At 41.8% G+C, this 24,714-nt stretch overlaps 1 protein-coding gene across 1 annotated transcript in view; it reads left to right on the top strand.

Annotated features, from left to right (window-relative positions):
• foxo3b (forkhead box O3b) overlaps positions 1-24,087 on the top strand; it is a 43,687-nt gene extending 19,600 nt beyond the window's left edge. Inside the window, exons 3-4 of the mRNA XM_031727678.2 lie at positions 17,909-19,373; positions 20,866-24,087. Of these exons, the coding sequence (XP_031583538.1) occupies positions 17,909-19,354 (1,446 nt within the window). The 3' untranslated portion in view covers positions 19,355-19,373; positions 20,866-24,087. The remainder of the gene's footprint in view (positions 1-17,908; positions 19,374-20,865) is intronic.
• Positions 24,088-24,714: the final 627 nt, after the last annotated feature.

Below are 24,714 nucleotides of genomic sequence, written 5' to 3'. Positions count from 1 at the left end.
CCTCTGCACCCATGTCTGTCTGTGTACTTCACATTAAAAGCACCCTGCAGCAGTTTGTGTTCTCTGCAGCCCCTGCCCGCCCCCTCCGATGTCTGTCTGTCTGTCTCTCCCGATCTGCATATCTCACCCTTTCACACAAGTCTGCGTTTTTTTTTATTATTACTCCCCCATATCTTTGCAATTTAGATGCAGCCCTGCCCACACGAAGTGAAGCACATTCTTGTCTGTCTGAACTTCTCTTATTTCCTCTTTTAAATCTTGGTGCTCTCATTTTTGTCTTCTTTCGCATCTTCTCGCCCTGCCCCAACCTTGGAGGCTCATTCTGCCCTGACTTCATGCACACGCACAGATACATAGGCTGACTTTAAACTGAACTTTACCCCCATCTTACCCAGCAACTGACCCACTTAGTGAGAAATAGCGCACCAGACGGGCGGCCGGCTTTTTACTCCAGGGCACGCTGTGAAAACTAAGCTAAAAAATCAACAAAAGATGCAAATGCACACACACACACACGCACACACACACACACACACACACACACACACAGACAAACACACATATAAGACAGGCTTACTCAGTGTCTGGTAATGCAGACTGGTCACACACAAATGCAACTAGAAATGCATACAGTAACATCTTTGTGACCTTCACTGGATACACTCCAGTCTCATGTCTCATGCAGTTGTTACATTGTTAAAAATTCATAATTGCAGAAAGCTAGTTAAGAAGGCTGATACAGTTTTCGTGTGTCCATTCAATGTGAACAAGAGCTAGAGCGTGTTTAGTGCAGTCAGTTTGGTATCATGTTTGTTTAATCCTAGAAAAAACTGATTTGTGGAAAATGTTTTTTTTTATTAATCAGAGTATAAATAGTAGTAAGTTCTGGTAGGGAGATTTGCTGTGTCTTCGCTCTAGGTTTACACTGAGCAGACGGATTTGAAAATTATGTAAATTTTCTCATTTAAATGCTTAACCTCTCCTCAAATTTTTAACCTCTCCACTGCTCACCATGTAGAGGGCATATGGCAGCGTACAGATAGAAGCAACACGCATGCACAGAGCCTGTAATGTACTGAAGCGCAACCACGCCTTGAAACATAAACATGTCTAAAGGCAAATATGCACTAACGCACAAGAAAGATGCATACACATTAAACAATGGAGAGATACGGCACTAGCCAGTTCAGCTCTTCGCTTCCTCCTCAGTCTCGTGACCAGGCAAGCGATTGACAGATCGACTGACTCGTGCAACGCCACCACTTCCTTTTTCCCCTGCTTATTTCTGTCACTTGCCGGTGCCTGCTGACTGCATGTGCCACAACACAGCAACTGCTGCAAGGTCAGCATGTAAGTTCAGATGGGTAAAACTCACACAAAGGATTTTGGTTTGGCGTTGCACAGCAGACACCTAAAACCGCTTTTTCCCCCCGTCACTTGTTTACTTCTTTTTTTCTTGGTTAGTTTTTTTTTTTTTTTTGCCCTACTTTACAAGTCTTCTAGTCTCTTACTTCTTCCTCCCTTCCATGGTTGGTGTCTGAAGCTCTGTGGACCTGTTGCATGACTAGCATTTGTAAGCAAACCTAAGCAACCCTTTCATTACTGTGTGCATGTTTGCATTTGGGTGAAAGCGCTGTCAATCAGCTCTAAGGTGCTGTTTTTTAGAGTCCTCCTTGAAGGAGTCGCACACTCTCAGGTCAGTGTGGTTTGTGAACCCATATGTGCGTATGCTTTTTTTTTTATTACCATGCAGAGGTTGTGGTGTTGAACCCCTTATAGAAAGAGGCCTGCTTTGCTCAAAAGCCTGTCAGCTCTTTCTTTCTCTCTCATTTTTTTTCTCTCCACTCTTCCTTTCTTGTTCCTTTTTTTCCCTTTGGTTTACAAGGCCTTCGCACACAAGCTCTAAAGGATTACCAGACACACCCCTTTCAGAAGCACTGAGCCCTAAAGCTCCATAGTCACCTTGCAGTGTGCATGTGTGCTGGTGTGTGTTGGTGTGTAAGAGAACGTTTGAAATCCCGAAATTTCTACCCACTCTGCCTCCTCAGAGAGAAGAACGTGTGGGAGGAAAAACAAAAAGAGAGGTGTGGATGGAGGAGAGAGCTGGGAGAGGGGGAGTATGACGAGCAGATTGAGTGATGGCTGCTCACCAACACAGACACGGAGAAAGAGGCAAAGAGCAGAGTTTTGGCCTACAGCCAACTAGTGCCACCATACAGCTTTTGTTGCGAGAGTTGACTTAGAAAAGACCTTTCAGAGAGGCGAAGAAAGAAGCGGGAGATGACAGGAAAATACAGAAACTGGCAATGAGGGAGCATTAAAGAGAGAGAGGACAAGGGACAAAATAGGAGGAAAAATTATTACAAAAGGGGAGCTGTTAGGGAGAAGACGGACAAATAATGAGAACGAAGAAAATGAAAGTGGGAGGAGGGTTTGAGGGAAAAGATAGAGACTCATTCATGAGCCTGTACAGTAGATTAAAGAGATTAGGCCACACTGTTCTGCTCGTCTATTCCTCCCTCCATCGTTTTTTTTTATCCTCTGCCAAACCGCTTAGTCTGTAAGAAACTTTAGGCATGAACTTAGAAACACTAGGTAGTCTCTTGTTTTTTTTTGTTGTTTTGTTTTTTACAACAGGTGAGGTCAGGAGAAGTGCACTGAGTCACTAATGCCATGGGAAATGGGATCAGCAGCTTAGATGAGACCGGCTTCTGTGAGAATCACTTGAGGTCACGGCTGCAAGCTGCACGCATTTTCACAACCGATCTTAGACATAGCAATGACTGAAAAGTGCAAGTTTTTCTTTTGCTGGTCACCCCTGCACAAAAAACACTCGCGAAAGACAGAAGTGGTAGCAGTGGAATTATCAGTGGTCTATTAATAGTGAAGTAACATTAATACAAAGTGCTGCGTGTGGATCAGAGGGAGGGTTATGTGAAGGGACACTGATTCAATAGAGGATAGACAGATAGATAATATGTGTATATGTGTGTGTATATGACACAGAAAACCTTATGACTTACGAGCAGAAGTACTGCCATGCATGAAGCAGGAAACTAAGCTATGAGCGTGTGAGAGAGCTAGGACAGACAACATAGCCCATGTGCCCATACTGTGCCCAAATAGTAAGATATAGAAAGAGGGTATTTAAGTTCACGCTGCTCTTAGGCTCAAAATAAGTGCTGAGACCTGATAACAATACAGTCTGCTTCACCTCTGCTAATGAAATTCCACTACAGTCACCATGGCACTGAAGCGAAAAAGGAGAAGCATAAATAAGGAGTTTAATTTGCCTTATTTCTTGTTTCATGACAGAAATGTCTTCCTTATAGTGAAGACTTGTTTTTCACTGTGCTTTCCATGAGGTGTTAAAAAAAATTTGGAGTGACTGGTCCATTTGGACAAAAATGCATAATTTAAAATTCATCCCAGTCTGGCTCATAACCTTTTCAGCATGTCTGCTCTCATTCCCCCAGACTCCCTGTCACTTCCTTTTGTGTATTTTTTAATATTGCATAAAAGCACAGCATAGCTCTTCCATACCAGAAAGTCTTAATAAAATCCAGACAGGTCTAAAAGAAGAAAAACAGACAGCCTTGTGCAAGATTTTTTTTTTTTTCTTCAGTAATTAGGAGCCCCGTAAACAACTAAAAGTGAGCTTTTCTTGTAGGCAGATGTGAAATAGAGGTGGAGATAAGAATCACAGAAGAGACTATGCTTCTGAGAATGACGCTCACTACACTCGTCTGTGGCTATGGTTTTAAGTTCATGTTCTATGTCAAAGTAAAAAAAAAAAAAAAACACAGGCACACACGCACAGAGTGTTTCGTTTTCCACCACTCACTGTTTCGGGTACATCAGGAATTTCACATGTCATTCTTGATTTAGCGCTATGAAATTGTCAATCCACAAATAAGCTGTGCAAAAAGGAAAAAAGGCTCGCACAATTTGATCCGTAGGGTCATGTGCAAACCGAACAGCACATAATGTGCATAAGAAACAAACGCGTATGCAAGTGTGCATCAGTGAAGAGGACGTGCACGTTTACGCTATCGTGAGCTACTTTTCATAATTAATAAGCTTAACAGACGCTTGCATCACTTACACAAACAGACCTGCGTAAAACTTCTGAGCTCATGTTTGCTCATGCTCAAATACACACACAAGCTCCACTGCAGTGATCCACACAAACAGTGATGTTTAATCAGGCATAATTATATCGGTCACGCAAACCCGTGCACTTACGGCGACCGGTGAAGTGTGTTATGTGGTCGTAGAACAACTGCTTTGCTCTAGAAACCAGGTTTTTCAGCATCTCTGTCACAGGAAGTGATGAAAGCGGAATAGAAGAGAAAGGAGTACATTAAGGGGGGGAAAGTGTGGTTTTACATAAGGACACAAAGTGCGAAGTGAGAGACAGTTGATGCCAGTTCTGGATTTTTGTGTTGTTGTTATTTTGTGGGAGGGTTTTGGCCTTTGAGTTCAGTAGTCATGATTTTTGGGGTATTTCACCGCAGACTTTGTATGTTTTCAGTTAGAAACGACAGAAATGAAAATACACATTTGTAGAAACTGTAAATCCAGGTCAGAGTTGAGGCAGCTGCAGCTCGCCTTCCTTTTGTCTTGAAACAGGAAGTCATGTGATTCCTCAGAGGGCTTGAGCCCAGAGGGGCTGAAAAAGAAGCTCACTGTTGCTGGGGCAAAACGCATAGGTCTGAGTCAGTGCGGTTGGTGTGTGCTTTAACAGAGTGTGTGTATGATTTGTCTGTCTTGCAGAGGCAACCAAAACTGCAACATGACTGACGGGAATCTTTCCTGCACCGTAATATCGGTGCACAATTGTTCACTGATATTCTTCACTTTTAAAAGCACTTTAAAGAGCATATTGGGAGGGAAGCCCTCTTAACCGTGTCCCTCTGCAACACTACTAATTGCAAATTTAAAAATGAAAAAAAGTTGGTCATTAACACTATTAGGATCTCCACTTGCACTGAAACACACATGAAATCCACAATGTGAGCATATGGATGTCAAAGACCTTCACCGCCACCTCACTCCCTTTCTCCTGCTGCTCAGCTGGTGTGTGGGAGGAAGAGAGCTGACAGGCCTGAAAGTGCTGACATCAGCAGAGAAGAAGGGACACACTCAAGTACACACACACACACACAAGGACATGCAGTCAAAGGTTCATGAAGTCAAATAGAAACACTTTCTGTTGCAGAGATGTTGGTTCGATCAGGTGAGGTTAAACCAACCTATTACATTTTTTAAAAAAATATCTAATTTTCCTTTTTGGCAGTATCACTGGCCAAACTGGTACAAGTCATAAAGAAATAAACACAAATGAGTTTGCAGCATGCTTTGTCATCACAAAGGCTTAGGTTTGGCTTTAATAACCTCTTATTCTTGTAGCTTTGGCACTCATTTCTATGTGTTAGTGTGAAATATTGCATGACGGTGGAGAAACGCACACCTGCAAGTTGCACACTGAGTTTTGCAGGATTATCTAAACCACTCTATTTTGAGGTTAAATTGCAAGGAATTAACTTGGTATCTGTAAACTGAGCTAAGTGTTTACAATCGGCAATTCATAATTTACCTTTGGGTCCCGTTCAGAATAAGTTCGACTGACCTCTGGGGTTGAAACCCATCAGACTGACTGATTGCTTGTTTTTCTTGCTGAGCTAGATATCCTTTTATGAGTGTCACACACTCTCGTTTCTCAGAAATCAACTGTTTCAGCATCATGTTATTATTAGAGCAAGCAGAACTGCAAAAATAAAGGCCAGGTTACAATAAACCACAATTATCCTCTAAATGTTTGTCATGGTACAGCATATGGTAGAAATCAGTGCCCTGCGGTCTGCTGTGTGTACTGTATCTGTTTTTAGCACCATTAGAGTGAAGAGCCCCATGAACACCAGCAGGGCCTCAACTCAGCACAAGATAATCTGGACCAGATGTGAATTCCCCTACACCAACCAAGGCACCAATCACAACGCAAATACTCACGTACAAACAAGGAACAGCAAGTCACAATTTTCAAACAACTGAGCTCAAACTCGATTTGTGGACTAGTATTTTGTTACATGATCATGTGCAACACTGTTATCGCCGTGATCTGTCAAACGAGATCATAGCTCACCTTCAGCGGAGTGAATTGATAGGTTCAGAGGTTATTACAGTGCACACGGCAAGTGATAGAAACGCAGGCATGACCGGGTTACAGCCTGAGGCGCTAGTCAGCCTGTGCTGTGGAAATATTCGACCAAAGAAAGGACACACCTCAGAGTTGCATGCACACACACACACACACATTGCAGCTAAAGTAGCTAAAAGCAGACATACTGAGAGAAATTCAGTGGCAAAGGTCTGTTTTGGATTGTTTTTGCAAGATCAGTGAAAAGTGAACTCTTGAATAGGCAAAGAAAAGTTTAATACATTTATCACAGCTAAGGAGACAGTGAGACAGTTTGGCAGGACTTGCGCAAATGTTTGTGTTACATAAGTTCAAGGTCTTGACTTAAGTTCTCTTACAACTCTTATTAACATAGGCATCATTACAACTGTACTAACAAGCGTACAGTCACAGGCGTCATATTGCTACATTCCTTTTTGTCTTGTGACACAGAGAATTGAAGAAAAACCTACTCTGTGTCCACAATCCGACAGGATGTTTATAATAATGATGGTCATAATAAAAATAATTTCTACTTGGTAGGAATTATGGCATTTAACATAGTGCCAGTACATTGCGTGAGAATTTATAGCTATTGCTAGTTTCGTGCTTTGTTCCAAGCTAGGCTATAATGTACAAAAATCTCTGTTTGTTTACCAACTCCTGTTACACAATCAGGAGTTCAGCAGCCAAAATTGGCACAAGGCTACACCTTCGTGCACCGTGAAGGTTCTTATCTATAGCAGATATTATGAAATCATCATGTTACCTAGCAACCACCCACAAACGGGCTAAAAATAAACAATTTGTAGCATCTACGCGTCAACAACACTTTATAAAAGTATAATAACATCTTGATTTCATGACAGCTAACAAAACTGGAATTATCCATGTTGTGTTGTGATGTCGTCGTGTTGCCGGGCAACCACCAAACAACACAGACCAAACAATACTGTACCATGGGCATGTGCTATTAAATGACATTTTCAGCTTACAGTTGCGTAAAATCACACTATAGAATACTATAGATATAAATTTATAATAAACACTGATTAAATGGGGAAAACATGGAACTATAAGAAATACACAAAAGAAAATTCATTTATTAGAAAAAAAACAAACACATGATTAAAGGATTTTCTCAGATTTTTCTTCTTTTTTAAAAAACACATCTGGTGACACTAGTGATGTATTATTTTGGTAGTACAGAGTGGTGCTCTGTGAAAATAAAAAACAGAAGTCACAAGGAAAACATTTGTAGAGCAGAAATAATTAATGACAATATTAGAAATTATTTTTATTTACTAAGAAAAATCCACAGTGTCAAGAATGGGGGAATCTTCTCTGTACTTCAGTTCTTCTTTGTAATTTTTTTACTGAGAAAAATCAGGATGCGCAGTTCTTTCATAAATCTTTCACAGACCCTCGGAGTAATTCATAAGCCAGTCTGTGTCCTCAGTTTACCTAAAAACATTTTGTTCTGCACAGAGCTCAGACAAGTCCTCAGTGAAAATACCGCTATGCACACAGGGAAGAGGGGTGTTAAGGGAGGCAGCAAACCTCAGTCAACCCCTCACCTAAGCTGTGCATGTTAAAACGTCATGTACGTCTCCTCGCCCTCCCTTCCTACTACTGTCCCTCCTCTTCTCTTTCCACTGACCTGACCTGTTCTTCTTTTCTTGCTTTTCTTTCAACTATTAAAATAATTTTTCCCCCATTTTTTTTGGCTGCCACAGGGTTGCACAGTTTCTTTTTCAATGACATCCTCGGTATATCTTAGCACAACTCTAACCCTTTCTTGGATAAAGTTTTCTGCAGCATCTATGAGCCTGTGTGTTAGTATGTAAGGCAGAAAAACCCCCACTACTGATAGACTGAATCAAAGTAAAGTAATGAAACTGGTGAATAATCCTGGTTTGTGGTTTGTGCCGTTTTATTCACTGAGAAATTTAATGAAAGAGATCAACGTTAGCGCCTTCACCTGCTGTTGCTTGTGCTGCAAATGAACGATAAATAAATCACACTGTCTTCCTACATCATCCTTGAAATGTGTCTTGAGTGGCGAGGTGTAGATGCCAGACTCATATCCCAAATGTATTCCTTGTCACCTGCACCATATCTTCCCACAGGAATGGCAACATTCCCTTTCCTGATCATTTTATACGATTTGGTCCTTCCCTCCCCCACCACCTCTTGTCCCTCTGCACTTCAGCTCTGCTCGTATCACACAGAGATGTAATTAATCATGCAGGCACCCTGCTACTCTTAATACTGAGGCTGCCCTCTTTTCCTTCACACTTTATCTAGCTCTGTCTCCTCGAGTCTCTCGCAAAGACTTTCTATCTCACCCTCACACACACATGCAGACTCATTAATCACCTGATCACACAGGAAAGCTCTGTAATGCATACTAGTGGGATCATTTGATGGTTAGCCTTTCTTGTCTTTTTTACTATTCTCTCTTTGTACTCGGGTATACCTTGCGCCACCACACGTAAATGTGTTTTCCTTCTCTAACGGCTCTTCTGTCATCAGCGCTCACATGCCACGATTATCATCACTGGCAGGCTTGCCCTCTGGTTTCTCGCTATTTTTAGATGTCTGTTGATGAAATAGTTCAAGTTCTTAAAAAGGGCAGGCTGAGAGTCACCACAGCATCATCCCAAAGCCAGGGTAGAACGACCCAAACAACTCCACGAAGCAAATGTATTTCGAATCTAACAGCAGCTTATCAGCAAATATATTAAAAGCTTTTTTTTCTTTTTTCTTTTTTTAACTCTGGTTCTCTTTACAAAACACTGGCAGATGTCTGGTCCTTGCTTCATTAAGTGCCTGGTACATTTTTATGTTTAGACTGAAGGAGCTTAAAAGAGCTCAAGTTGGCATTAATATAACAGGGATTTAACAGCTAGGCTCGATTAATATTGGAATAGAAAGTTATCTGTATGGGTTGACTGATCCATGTGCAAGTTCACTTGCATGCGCAGCTTTTAGCCATAGCACAGCTTGAATTCTTACGAAACAAAACAGCACGGATACGAGAGATTTGTTCCTGATTTTGGATGCACACAGCTTTGCACTCAGACTCTCTCTTGCAAGCCTGTTTCTCCTTCTGTGTCTGAAGAAGTCATCTTTGTCTTAGTTGTGTGTGTATGTGTGCGCGCGTGTGTGTAATGTGCGTGGGTGTGTATTTGTATGCGCGCGCGTGTGCGTATATGTTCTTGGCAGGCGCACTTGCTCCGTAGCTTTGGGACGCCGTGTCCTGGAACTCGGGTTGATAAAACCCAGCAGGGATGTCCTGTGTTGTCCCAGAGCAAAGACTACACATACTGTTCTGAGCTATAATGAACAACATGTTGGTTAATGTACAGCTACATATGTCTCGCAAGCTCAGGTTTCTTTATGTGCTGATGTCAGAAATTAGATTTTTTTATTGCTTCTTCCGGGATGTATCCCTGACCCCACCAGTTGCTCTCCATTTGTGTGTACATGCTCGTTTGTGTGCGTGTGCTGAGTTTTCTATAGCCCTAGTACTGATAAAAACACACTGACCCAGTGAAGCTCAGGCAAGGTAACATGACTAACCATTACCTTTGCATGATCTACACTGATTGGTCGTTTGAAGTGGGATGGGTGAGCCAACTCCCCCCGACTCAGGCAAAGTGATTGGAGGAAAAGTCAGAGTAAACAAGGAGCTCTTTGAGCATGGGGCCTTACACATTATTCAGTTAAAAAAAGACGGAAAAGAGAGCGAAGGAGACGAATCGGAAGCTGGGAGAAAGAGAGAGAGGTTCATATTACATCAGTAAGGCATTTGTGATGTCAGTAGCTGCTTATCTTTTGGTTTAATCAGGTCACAATTGTGGAAAACAGCATTTGTGCATTTTTGTTGCTCCCGTTTACATTGTGATATGTGAGTCGGGTTTTAAAGTTGTTTTAAAGATGTAAGTTTTTTTGTTTTTTTTTTAAAGGCAAGATTTCAAAATTACATTTTTTGCCTCAAATGACATATAAGTTTTGTTTGTGTGTGCCTTAGTTCATCCGTATTAACAAACTGTACAAAGGAACAATAAGCACAATGAGGATCCTACCAGTAAGCACCAGATCCCTCTTCAGCACACACACACATAAAGGCGACTTAAACACACACACAAGCTTGGAGAGACACCCAGCCTCTGGCCAGGAAACGCACATATGATTGAAGAGAATGGAATGTTCTGTCTGAGGTCCAGAGCTCAGGGCAGCTGGAACCTGGACCGAGTGTATGTGTGTGTGTTTATGTGAGCGTGTGTGTGTGTTTGTGAAGGGTCACAGTATAAATAATCGTCCGCTCTCGGGGAGTGTTAGCACAGACCAGCAGGGCAGTTTATTTATAATCCGCCATCTACGTGTCAAAGACCTGCGTGTCGTCTTCACCTCTGTCTGACACTACCTGGCTACGCTTTCAGTGCTCTCTGCCACATCTTACACACTCAGATTAGCTGTTCATACGCGAATGTGTGTTTTATATATATGCCTGTGCAAATGACTTTAAAATTTCTGTAACTTTTTTTTTTACACGACTCTCCTCAATTCGTCCAAGTTGTTACATAACATCACATGACCCAGAACCAGAAGGGTAGTAGTGAGTTCAACATTACATTATCTTGCACTCCTTAAAAGCCAAATTCCATCCATCCATCCATTTTTTGCCCTTTTTCTGGCTCTTCCTGTGCACCTCTTCCAGTTCTTCCAAGGGAACACCGTCCAGCCAAGATATGCAGCATGTCCTGGATCTGCCCTACAGTCTACTCATGTTCAAAACCCCTAGCATGGCTGTAGTTGAGGGTAGGAATGCAGATCAACCTATGATGCCACAACAGTCTGTCCGTCCTCCCCTTCCACTCTCCTGTCACTCATGAACCGTAGCCTCAAACCTGGAGGTACTAATTCTCATTCCCACCACAGTCACCTGCGAACCACCCCAGTGCGAGCTGGAAATCACTACTTGATAAAACCAAAAGAACCACATCATCTGCAAAAAAGCAGAGATGTGATCCCAAGGCCACCAAAGTGGAGAGCCTCCACTGCTTGGCTAGGGTTAGAAATTTTTTCCATAAAAGTTGTGAACAGAATCGGTGTCAAAGGATAGCCCTGGTGGAGTCCAGCAGCCATGAGGTTTGACTCAGACTTGCTGCGAAGCACTTTTGAGTGAGTGACTTCTTAAAGTCTGCACTGGCATCCACTTTAACTGCAAATTTTGCACGACAAAGTAAAGAGCCAGTAAATGCACCACTCTGCAAATACAGCTTGCTAACAAGCTGTAATTTAAAATAATATAAAGCCATGCAGTAAGAATGAATAGGCCTGTTATAGAAAGGTTAGTGCAAATCATAAACGTAGCAGAATTGTAAGAGAACAGAGGAATCATAAAAACTATGACGTTCAGACTTATCATATCTAAATAAGACCGTGAACCTCTTTGTCCCTTGTGTTTGCTTCAGAAACATTTTATGGTCATATCTGTTGTACATTTGCCAGCACACTGTCTACCACCTGTTTGCACAAATGTAATCTTATTTGCACTCTCTAAAGACGCCAAACTTCAGGGGAAGCCAAGACTTATTATAAGCGCGTCCATACATCACTCCCTGATCTTAAATAGTAGCTAATTTTGTGATAGTTGTACACTTGACCCTGCAGGAGTCTCTGTTGACACTGGTCTCAGATTAGTGCTGGTTTACATAATGGCTGATAAAGTTATATTTGTCTAGGGCTCTCGAAAACATGCACAGTGTACCAGTTGATGGTTAAGTACACCATAGGTGTGAGGCTCAGGTCACACAGTTTGTCCAATCAGGGAGGTGGAAGCAGGGCAAGACGGGTGGAGTTGTAAAATGTTTGGGGTGAAAAGTGCAACCTCAAAGCAACTTTGACTCAGTGCTCTCTACGACTCCATGACACTATAACCTCATGACACAACTCTTTCCTGCACACATGAAAAGCTGCATCCTCCTTGCCCCCTCACACCTTTTTCAGCGTCACATGAACACTCTCTTGTGTCCACCACTTCTCTCAAACGAACACAGAGTACAAGGCAAAGTGAAACTGACCCAGTTCATACATTGGAGTTTAAATATGTGCTGTAGCTGGGTGATGAAATACACTTGCAACACCACGTAGACCCTCCCATTTCTGTACTGCCTGGCTACATAAAGCAATTTCACTCCACCAATCACCACTGCTACTGCAACAACCAATTACAAAGCGCTCCCAGGATCGTTTGAACCAATCAGAGAAATCTGCTTTTAAATGACTTTTCGGTCGTTTTTTTCTTTGCATTTAAAACATGACATTTTGCCTATACATCAGTCTAAATTTCCTGAGTGCACTTACAATGCCCTTCTTTGTTTAAAAACTTCATTGTGTCTATAACACGCCTGCACCTCCGGCAAATCAGTTTTGCATAAATGCAAAAATACTCTATGCATTCACTGACACACCTTCAAAAATTTGAGGATTGAGCGAAAGCAGGGAGGGAGATTCCTAGCGTGGTTGCTGACAGTGATTAATTGTTCCCACATGTTGCTGACAGACAAAAAGGCCTATGTGTTCCTACGTTTTAGCTGCAGCTGGTGCGCACACACAGACACACACACAGACACACACACACACACACACACACACACACCCAGCTGGGGCCTGTATCACCAAGCAAATTCAACTTTATCTGGCTACTCTGAGTTAGTTGGCTTTTAAACCTGGATAACCGGTCTGTTGATAGCTGAACCTGCATTATCTAGGTGAGCAGAGGTGAGTCAGAGAAAACGTCATTAGAAAGAGCACTTTATTTTAAATATCAGATCAGATGGGGTTGTTGGTGCAGTCTGTGTCTGTTATCAGTTTCAAAAATTAGAAGATTAAAGCATCTCGAGCCACACTTATGCCTGTCTAAATATAAAGCTATGGCTAACCTAGAGGTTTGTTTAGCTCAGGAGTGTTTAAATTGCTAGGATGACTCTCTGTGAGGCTAACAAAATCTGCAAGCACAACTGAATCACAATTATAATTCAAGTTTTTGTCGTTGCTGCCAGCATTCCACTCTTTGTGCCGCGTAAAGCTAACCATAGTCTGGCTGTCACGTCCTATTTAACCAACAGGTATGAGAGTAATACGGATGCTAAAGTAACTCTCAACAATGCTAAAATGTCAAACTACATCTTTTGAAGAAGTTTTTTTTTTCTTTTCAAGAAATCAAAAGCAGGTTGAGTTAAAAAAAAAATCCATTTGTCTGCCTTTGTGACAGGGCCCTCCTGCTAAACTTCAAGTCTCAGAAATTAGAGCTCACCTGAGAGAGAAATAAGAGGAGGTCAGAGGAAAGAAAGAATTTAAAAAGAAAAAAGTCCCTAAAGTTACCTGGATAGTATCAGCAGTTTCATTCTGTGTTGGAATGTTTCTGTTGCTGCCTCTGTTTGTGTGTGTATGTGCGTTATTTAGCTGCCGTGGCTGCATAGTAGGAGCTATGAATCAGAGCTGCTGTCTCAGTGAGCTGTTTTTATTAATGGGCTTCGGGAATACCCCAAAGGAGCTACAGCAGTATGCATACAGTACTCAGCTCACACTGTGAGTTTACCTTGTTCACACATAAATTCTTAACGTACAAATTTTCAGCAAATGAAACAACTTTAATAGTTTGGGGGTGGTAACCATCAGGTACATTTAAAAATAAATAAATAAAAGGAGGTCGCCTCAAAGTAAGAGAATAGTTCCAAGAAAGAGCTGTAATGATATTATCACATTTTTGAGATCTACTCTCAGGCTACATTAAGTCTTTTGGCATAGATTCAACAAGGTGCTGGAAACATTCCTCAGAGATTTTGGTCCATATTTACATGATGGCATCACACAGTCATTGCAGATATGTAGGCTGCACATCCATGATGAGAATCCCACGTCACACCTGACAGGAACAAGACATTTTTTGCATTTTCTCTTTTTCAGACCATTTTCTGTAAACCCTAGAGATGGTTGTGTGGGAAAATCCCAGCGTATGATTGGCTAATTCGATATTTGCACTAACAATCAGTTGAACTGGTGTACTTAAAGAACTGGCCAGTGAGTGCATGCCAGTAATGACGGGAAATTTAAGCTTAAGATGGGCAGGAGGAGGTGGGTTTTAAATTTAAGCTCCAGGACTTTGGATTGGGCTCAACATATGTGTCTTAAGAGTTTTTCTTATGTTTTATATTGAGTTTAATGAACTCATGGAAATTTCAACAATATGCTGGGTGTGTCATTAAATGCAGTAGAAGAATCACAGCAGACAGAAATGAGATGTTGTGGTTTGCACGAGAGGCTGAATGTCTGCAAAGTAAAAAATGTTTTAAACGGTTAAAAGGTCAGGCCGCCAAAATCATAAAACAACATACTTTCCATGTACTAAACCGCAGGCAGTGGTGCATCTATGCACAGTTCGGATTGTGGTGCTCAAGGCAAATAAAAAAAACCGGAAAACTGTGTCTAGGAAATCCTTGAAATCTCCAGAATAAAAGTGATAATCAGTGCATTTTGTGAGGAAGAGTATGTGGGAGGGCCTGCTTCTACTAGTTTATCACACATTGTACTGACAGCATGCACATTATTCATTCTTTCATCTTGTAATCATCATGTTCTTATCCTCCCTTTCACATGGAGCCAAATTTTCTTTTCTTCTGATGAGTGTCCATGCTGTGGTTGCAGATGCCCTGTTTGCTTTTATCACTTGCCCGTCACACAAAGTTATGAAATATCGCACTTGACATTTGAAGGAAACGAGCAATGGCACGAAAAAGAGATGCATTAAACAAGTGTCTTTCGAGGGAGAAGGATTGATGAAGTATCAGGCGCTGGCAGGTGAATGTTTACACCAGCTGGATAAAGAAACTCTGTTTTTTTAAAAATTCTCCTATTATTCATCCTGCCAAAGTTTTTATTTTTCCTTTACAAAGCCGATCCCCTGCCATTATTTATAACTTCTTGGCAGATGGAAACATTTATGTACGTGTGTGTTTATAAAATGTTCTGTAATAAAGCAGCATTACGTCATGCCTCGAGAGATGCCGGCAGAGGATAAACACTGGTCTCTCTGGTATTTATTCTCCTCTTACCTCACTGCAGAATACACGGTGCACACTTGAGAAATATATTCGCACCATCATTCATGATTCTGTGCGATGCACAGCAACGGTCAGAAGAGGCATAAGCTCCTACAGAAACAAGTTTTTGCATGACAGTTGCAAACCATTTAAGAGCATTTTCATATAACTATCACAACCGCACCCATAGTACGCGCTCAAATATGCATACACTCACACAGGGTCATGGGTTCAGTTTGGCCCCAGAGATCTTGCTCTGCCAACACAGCATTCAGAAATGTAACTTAAACCCATTCTCTCTCCTCTCTGACTGAACTGCCTTTGACCAGAATAACAGTCCTGACCAAATTGCCTGTAAACTGTTGCCCGGTAAAGACGGTGCTGCTTCGTGGAAAACAATATTGTGATTCCCACAAAAACGAGAAGATGTTGGTTCTCGCTGATTTGAATCCAGAAGTCTGTTCCGTCTTTGGGAGTAAAAATATACATAAGAGGAAAAAGGAGAGGGGAAAATTGCGTGCATGTTGTGGATGGCGGTTGGGTTGTTTATATGGGAGGATATAGCATAGCCCCAGAGTCCCACAGGCCCCATAAGAGCTATGTGTTTGTGAAACAACAGAAACTGCGGAAGAAGGAGGGGATGTGGAAAAAGAAGGAGACTGAGGCAAAATAATTAATTCAGCAAAGCCTGCAATAAATTGAGAAGACGAAGAAAGTGTAATTAATGCTAGAGGCAAGGTTGTAACCATATAAGTTAGTGATCCAGAACAGAATCATTTTCATTAAAATGCATGTTTTTTTTAAGACTCCTAATGGTGTTACTGTGAGTTGAAATTTGAGAATGTGACTGTGTACACATTGTTATCCTGTCATAAAAAGATCCATGAAATGATGTCCTGTTATGTAACCAGATGGCGGCGTGTGTGTTGTGTGGGAGCATGCATGCAATGGCCGGAAGGGGGGGTGGTGTCCAGATGGATAAGAACATGTTTGTAATTTAGGGATCAAGTTGGAGTTTCAAGTCCTAAATTACTGCGCTTACACAATGCAATCCTGCGTTTAAGCTGCATTAATCAATTACTGAAAAGAGTACCGAAGTGAACAGACTTCTCTAAAGTAAACAAGGCATGTGAATCTTTGCTATTGTGCAAATGGAAACTCATAATGACACACATCAATAAAACTTGCAAGACCTTCTCTTGTTTAAATAGTATCCCAGTTTTATCAAGCTGTGTTATCTTTTACTGGCCTTTGACTCTTATCTTGTGGTTTAACTATAACCCAAGCCATTGCATCCAAAAGAAGCCAATCTGACTCTCTCAGTCTTTTGTGTTCTGAAACTACTAGAAACATCAGATAGTCACCTCAGTATCGCCCGTTTTTAGTTTGGCTAACATAATCATTCTGACACTTCTACACTTCTAACATGAAGTCTGATAAGTACACCACTTTTACCATGTACAATTTTCAGCCAAGGTTATGGACAGATAACAGGCTGAAGTTACACATGAACTCCAGGAGGATCAGATCTATACAAGCAGTGAGGTTGCCCTTTGTCCTATGTGGCACATGACAGCATTTCTCACTACTGGAAATGCTCTGTTTGGCTACGGTGATGGGAGATGCATGAAAAAAGATGTGCAGAAGGACCCATGATGGCATGGGTCCTTCTGCAAATTACTAGCTCTATTTCTAAAAAAGGATGGGTTGTACACAACGCAGACTTTGTACTGTTAAGCTGGTAGGGTAAAGAGTGTTTAATGTTAGATGCAACTGAGTTTGACATTTGCGTTTCTGGGTAATGTCTAGAAAACCTCTGGGCTGCAGTGCACGTGTGAAAGTAGCTCGACACTGATTGCTAGTGTGGTGAAAGTCTGTGCGCAGTCGCTACAGTATGAATGTGAAGCACGAACAAACGTACGCCTGCTAACTATTAATGCTAACATAGTCAGCAGCAGGACAACAAGCGTTTCAGCATGGTTGTTATGTAGCCGTTTGGGCCTTTAATGCGCGCATACATGTCTGTGTTGTGAATGAAACTCTTGATCACTGACAGGGACTGTCATGTGAAAAAGTTGCCCCACAGTGAGCCTTTTGGCCTCTCACAAGGAAAGAGCTCAGAGCTGATCAATACACACCAGCCAAGACAAACAGTCACACGCAAACACACATGATCTGACATATAGAGGCTCTTTGTATGTGTCATTCATTATTGAGGAGGCTTGATTTTTAGAACACTGTCTCTCTCTTTTCTCTTTTATACCCACAACACAAAAGCTACAGCGGGAACAATGCAGACATCAGCGCTAAGTGGTGCACAATGTTAATGTGAGCCTGTCTATATTTAGTGGATCAACAATTGAAACAATAGGCTTTTGCTGTTTGTATGTCTAGTCACTGAGAAGAACTGTTTACGTGACTGCAGAATGAGCGTTCGTGGGTGGTTTATGGATCAGTGTTGTTGAACTTAATGAGAGGTTTTCATTGAATATTGCACTGGCAAAAAGAAGAATGGATACAAATCCATACTGGTGACAGGCATAGTTTGAGTAATTGTCGCAAAAAATATTTTCCACACAGCACTCAGTGGAGTCTCCTTCTCTGTTTTGTGTTACAGAATTCCATCCGACACAACTTATCCCTCCACAGTCGTTTCATCCGTGTTCAGAATGAGGGAACAGGAAAGAGTTCTTGGTGGATGATCAATCCAGAAGGAGGAAAGGGTGGCAAGGCTCCACGGCGCCGGGCAGTCTCCATGGACAACAGCAACAAGTACACCAAGTCCGCCCGCGGCCGCGCTGCCAAGAAGAAGGCAGCCCTGCAGGCTGCAGCTGCTGCAGCTGGTGAAGGTGGTGCGGACAGTCCTTCAGGTCTCTCTAAGTGGCCTGGAAGCCCGACGTCACGCAGCAGCGAGGATCTGGATGCTTGGACAGACTTCCGCTCTCGCACAAACTCCAATGCCAGCACAGTGAGCGGTCGCCTCTCACCTATTCTGGCCAACCCCGAGCTAGACGAGGTGCCTGATGACGAGCCGCCTCTCTCGCCTATGCTCTACTCCAGTCCTGGCAGAACACTGTCTCCTGGGAACGCCAAGACGAATGGGAAGGCTGTGCCGACTGAGCTGCCCCGTTTGGCAGATCTGGCAGGTACAATGAATCTGAATGATGGACTCACAGATGACATAATGGATGAGTTCCTGGAGAACATCAGCATGGTGCCAACCACTTCCAGCCAGACTGCACCAAATGGTTCCTCAGGGTTCAGTTTTGGGTCCAAACCCAATGGGATAGCCTCACCTTCCTCCACTTCCTCTCCATCCTCCAATTCTTCTTCTAATGGAAGTGCTAGCTACAGTAACTCCATCTTCGGCCCCCACACAGCGGGCTCCTCTCTGCGTTCGTCCCCCATGCAGACCATCCAGGAGAACAAACAAACGTCCTTCTCCAGCATCAGCACGACCCGCTTTGGCACCCAGACACTACAAGACCTGCTCAACTCTGACAGTCACAACCATAGTGATGTCATGATGACCCAGTCAGATCCATTGATGTCACAGGCCAGTGCGGCTGCCCTCATTTCCCAGAACTCCCGCCGTGGCCTCATGCTCCGCAATGATCCTGTCATGACTTTTGGGACAACTGGAGGACTTCAAAGCAACCAACAAGAGATGCTGCGAAGTAACAACCACAATCACAGCTCTCTGAGGTCTATAAATGGAGGCTTGAACCTAGTGAATGAGGCTAACACTCTGGCTAATGCCAAACAGCAGCTCCTGCTCTCACCCCTGGGAGGAAATGGGTCTTCCTCCATGCAGATTGACACCTCAATCTTCCTGAATGGGACAGTTAGCAGCAATGGAGGGAACTATCAGGATCGTTTCCCCACAGATCTGGACCTGGACATATTCAATGGCAGCCTGGAATGCGACATGGACTCCATCATCAGGAACGATCTTATGGATGCAGATGGCCTGGATTTTAACTTTGACTCTCTTGCCAACATGAATGGAGTCAGCAACTTCACAAACACCAAGCAGACCTCTCAGAGCTGGGTTCCCGGCTGAGAGAGTGGGAGCAGAGCAGGTATGTAAACTGAAGTGTTGTTTGTTTTGAAGTATATAATGGGAAATTAGATGTATGAGCTAATTAGTTTTTTTTCCTGAAAAAACTCTTTAAAATTTGGTGTAGTACACGTCATGCTCACAGTAGGGTTGTAGAGTTATTTGTGTCATGAATAGAGACAGACTTAGACAAAAGCACTGAGATGATGTGATAATAACAGGAGTCAAGAAAGGACTTCACAGAACGAAATTACTGGGATTTTTTCTTTATTGAACCACTTCAAACCTAATTGTTCTTCCTAAATCACATTGACACAATAAAAAAGCTTCTCCAACAGTTTTTTTTCCTTACATGTTATATGTTTTTAATAAGGATGTGGACTGCATATACATTTTGGGGAAGTAATTATTTGACCACCTGCTGAATTTGTAAGTTTGCTCACTTATAAAGAAATAAGCGGTCTCTATTTGTAATGATTGTTTCATTTTATGGAGAGAGAAAGAACATCAACTATAAAAGTTATAAATTGATCTACTTGTCATAAGTGAAATAAGTATTTGGCCTGTAAAAGATGAAGATAGCTGCCATGATGTTGTCGCATTGAAGATACTGTTTCGAAGCCTTGAATTGGGAATTTTGGCCATTATCATCAATTTTTTTTAATCCTGTAGTCATGAGTGAGGGTTGAATGTGACTAAGAACCCAGTAACGCTGCATACTCAAACAGTAGCAACTTGTCTACCACAAGGAAGACTTGCCCAGATACATTCCCTTCGTTTGTTTCAATTTATTGTTACCATTTATGAAATGAACATCATGCTTAATTAAATATGACTGAGACCATAAATTCACCAGCAAAACGTTTACTGAGGTCTTAATTAGAGTGAGAAGAAGTAATTTTCCCATAAACTTCAGTTGAGGTTTTTCCAGTGATGTTATGTGCACATTGCTGAAGAAATGTCTGTCAACCACTGGTTGACAGTGTCGCCATAATTGTCATACATCCAAAGTGGCAGGCAAGTTATCGTCACACGATCAGTAGTCACGTTTCTGCGAAACCTCAAAACCTCTTTTTTTTAACCAGGGGAGTCACAGGCAGGCATAGTCTCTGAATAAGTCATTCCTTGTTTCCTGGATTGTACCCATCTATTAAGCCGCACATAAGTAACGGGCGCTTCACCGCCTTTTGCAGTAAGTGCACAAAAGTAAAAGAAGTTAATCTTTGGGAACAAATGCTAAGTGTGAAAGTCACTGTCAGTGCTTCCAGTTTCACACCGGTGTTTTATTGTCCTCATATTCAAATGCATTTATTATGAAACATATGCAGAAGTGGTAGCTTTAAGCACTTAGCTTGCAGCTGCAAATAACCAGTAGTGAACAGAAATTTGTTGTTAATATGAGCCAGTGACATTTGCCAATCTACTTATTTAAATATGTGACTTAAAACCTTGAGAAGGGAAAAGATTTTCATTCTTATGAACACAAAAAGATAATCATATCTTTTTCATTTCAGGTCTGACCTGTGTGGTGCAAGAGAAGATCAGACACACAACATCCTTTTTTGCCAAACCTGCCATCAGCACAATGTAAAATAACCAACCCTGTGTTTACAGAAGAAGACTTCCTCTTGAGAGCTTTACCTTCGCTCCCACACTGGTGAACCATGAACGATCCTGCAGACTCAAGAGATGCTGCACATGAGCCCTCGAAGCTTCTTGTGAAACGACAACAACAACATCGAAAGCTACATCTAACAATCACAAGAAACTCACAAATCTTAGAATTATGCAATTTTCCTTTGGCACCCAGTCTGCTGATATCAAAGAGACACTGCTTATCAAAAAGGGGTTTTCAGGTGGAAATTGAGGACTAAATAGCAAGCAAAGAATCGAAGGAGAGCACGGTGCAGGTGTTCCCACTGAAGTGTAAAGAGAAAAAAAACAAGACGTGTTGTGGTGTAAATCAGATCCAGTGGTTTCCTGAGACGTGTTATACTGAAAAAGAAATTCCCACTGTTCTAAGTAATTTTAAATGTCCTGTGTTGTTGGGTTTTTTTGAGTTCCTGTTTTATCATATGTTTCTTAATCATACATGTCTGTAGAGAAAGAGTCAGTGTACTGGTGAAATGAAAAGGTGGAAATGGGAGTGTCTTACTCACTGAGTGGCAACTTATTCAGTCCATGCAAACACACGTGTAGAGAAACTGAAAGGTTGCCCCAGATTGCGAAATCTCTAAAACCCCAGAAGTTTAAATTCCTCAATTTAACACAATGCACTTGCTGTTTTCTATATTATATGATGCATGACTTTGAAATAACAGCAGCATACTGAGGGTTATATTATGATTAGACGATTGCTTCAGCTTTTGTTTTATCCTTGTATATATCAAAAGACTAGAGGAAGAAAATTTCTGGCACAGAAAAGTGCAGGGCAGGTAAAAATTCAAGAAGGAAAAGATCTTGTATGTCTTCTCATTGCTTTCCTAACTTCTGGTGAGTTCTGTTGAGGTCATTTATCACAGCATTCGATGTAGCCAAAACAAAAACCTGTGTCCGAGGGTTGTGAACATTTCCACACCACAACAGGTGCTATATAAACAGTGTTGAATCCTGTCCTGAGAGGAAGCTGTGCATATTTTCTTTTCTTTTTTTTTTCTGTTTTTACCCAAAACCCACAGAAGCCTAGAGCTGCGGCCACTTGTAGCATGATAAGTTTGAGCAAAGGGAGAAGGTTGTTGTCTTTTTTTTTTCTTTTTTAGGCTCATTCCTCTAGAAGCCATTTGTTTCTTGATTAAAACAATAAGCTATCTCTGTATATTGCCAAATTACTTGAAATAAACAGTAGGATATGCTGGCAGCCAAATGACAGCACACACATTTATGCACACACTTAAAATACACACACACACACACACAGGAAAAAAAAAAAGCAAAAATAGCAGGGATCCGTGTTAAGCTCTGCTGGTTTCTTGTCGTGCGATTGTGGGGCTTGTTATGCATATACAGAATCACTCAGGGGGTGAGGAAGGAAGGCTTTCCATTTAAGAAACGTCAAGTCACATTCGAGTAGTATTTTAACGTTTCTTGGGGGGAAAAAACATATTTTCTTTGTGTTTCTGAACTTGTAACCTGTGAACTTTTGGCCACCAGGATGAAGAATTAGAAGGACGATAAATGTCAGGATTATTACTTCACACAGTCTGTTGTTTTTTGGTTTTGTTGTCATAGCTTTTTTCTCCTCTTGTTTGACTCTTGACACACACACACACACACACACACACACACACACACACACACACACAGATCCCCTCGTGGACACGCCTGGTGCTCCTGCAGGTGACTTCCTGTATCTCCTAAATACATGTTAACGTGTGTACGTGTTTATCGATGGAGTTTTATTTCAGCTGAATTAATCTCACGAGGGTTTGTAGCTCCTCGCGGTGCATACAGAACAGCTGACTGTATGCATGTATGTATTTATGCATTATGAACCGTGTGAAATGCATATTTACTCGCTGTATGTCCTTATATGCTCATGTAGTACTTGACCCTTGGGGTTTGTGATACCTCTGAATTTGAAGAAATAGCAAATACATCATGCGCCGGGTAAGGAGGGAACACTGTTACCAGCAATTTTAATTGTTGAACCAGATTTTGGAAATGGTGGAAGGCACCATTGTTGTAGCGTCTGGAGACCCCTTCTCCATTTGGGGGCAGTGACATGAAGTGTATTCCCTGTCATGTATATCAGTGTACAGATTCGTGTATGTCTCTTTGAAGCCAAGGAAGGAAGGAGGAGTGGGTGTGCATGGTTGGCTAGAATGGTCTGTTGTACTGAGGTTTAGCGCATGAGCTAGCTGGACCTTTCTCAACCGGAAAGGAACACTGTGTTTTTAGTGCTAAAACACTCTGTTCCTTTAAAAAAATAAAAATAAATTAAAAAGTAATAATCAGGGCTTAAAGAGGAGCACTTGCACCATCCTCCAATATTAATGGGTTCATTATTATAAACCCATTACACTGACGTAGTGAAAATGTCAGCAAGCTGGAATTACCAACACCTTGCTACATCTAAAATTTCCAGAACACTATCTGTCTTTTCTGTTGTCAGGCGGACTCCTGAGCCATCACCTGAACTGCTAAGCATTTGAATTCATCTACACTGTCTCTACTAAAAATTACTTACTCCTGTGAAGACGACAGGCAAAGTGAAATCCGGGGAACGCAGTCATCTTTGAAAAGAGCTCTTATCGATTCGGGAAATATCAAATCTCAAAGGCGTTCCTAACATTATGTGCACTCGGCTCGGTGTAAAAATGCATCGACTCTTTTGGCGGGTAGTTTTCACATAGTCATGGCTGAGCATGCCTTTCACAAAACCACTGCTTCATTCAGGCACAGATGACCTCCTCTCATGCTCGACACACACGCGCAGAACAAAATGTGCTGGTTTAAAGCTGAGAAAAGCAAAAATAGACACATACCACTAGAAACCTTAATCACCTCTTTTCTTTATATTATCTTCTTATGAGTCCTTCCATCCTTGTTAAGAAGCCCAGGCCAGCTCCCTTTCATACACACTCTGAACTTTTCCCTTTGAACTTTTGCTCTTTATTAATCTTGCTTATTCTCAACTTAATGTTAGTGGGTATTTTCCTGTGTATTACATTTTGAATTTTGAAGTTTGTATAAGAAATAGTGCGCATGTAAATAAAGCTTGGTGAGGCTCCACACACTCTCTGTGTCCTTGTCTTCACTTAATTTTCAGAAGAGAAGATTAGAAGTACATATATTTCACAAATGATGTGCAGGAGAAGATTTTCTATTGACAGTTCATATTGCCCAGTAGGAATTTTCAGCACAGGAAGGAAAGCGTTATAGCTCTTGCTTTGCGCGCCTTGCATGCGCTGTATATTCACAAGTGTGTGTTTGTGTGCTGGAGCACGAGTGCATGAACAAATTTAACCTTGCACTCCCTCCAGAACATAAATCTCTTCCTCGTGTCAGTCTGGGTGGATCAAAACAGCTCCATGTTGTACTCCAGTTCTTGGAAGTAATCTTGCACAATGTTTTGTGTGAGGCCGAATAAAATGAGAGCAGACGTACAGCAGCTCACTGATACCTGACACTGGGACGGGTACTTTTCCTCTGTTGTTGCGTAACATACAGAGTGGGAGAAGAGGAACAGTCAGAAACAGAGTGTAGCATGCCTCCACGCAACACTAACACAGATATCAATCTCCAATGACAGATCTGACCCCTTCTTGTTTTCTCTCAGATGGGCCAAAAGCCCCGACTCCCAGAAATCATGGGACATGTGCACAATCATATCATCTGCAGGTTAACTGATAAGTTCAGGTGTG

This window comes from Oreochromis aureus, linkage group 15 (assembly GCF_013358895.1).
Source record: "Oreochromis aureus strain Israel breed Guangdong linkage group 15, ZZ_aureus, whole genome shotgun sequence".
Classification (NCBI taxonomy): Eukaryota; Metazoa; Chordata; class Actinopteri; order Cichliformes; family Cichlidae; genus Oreochromis; species Oreochromis aureus.
Note: the sequence above shows the minus strand (reverse complement) of the source record. Positions and strands in the feature narration are given on the sequence as shown.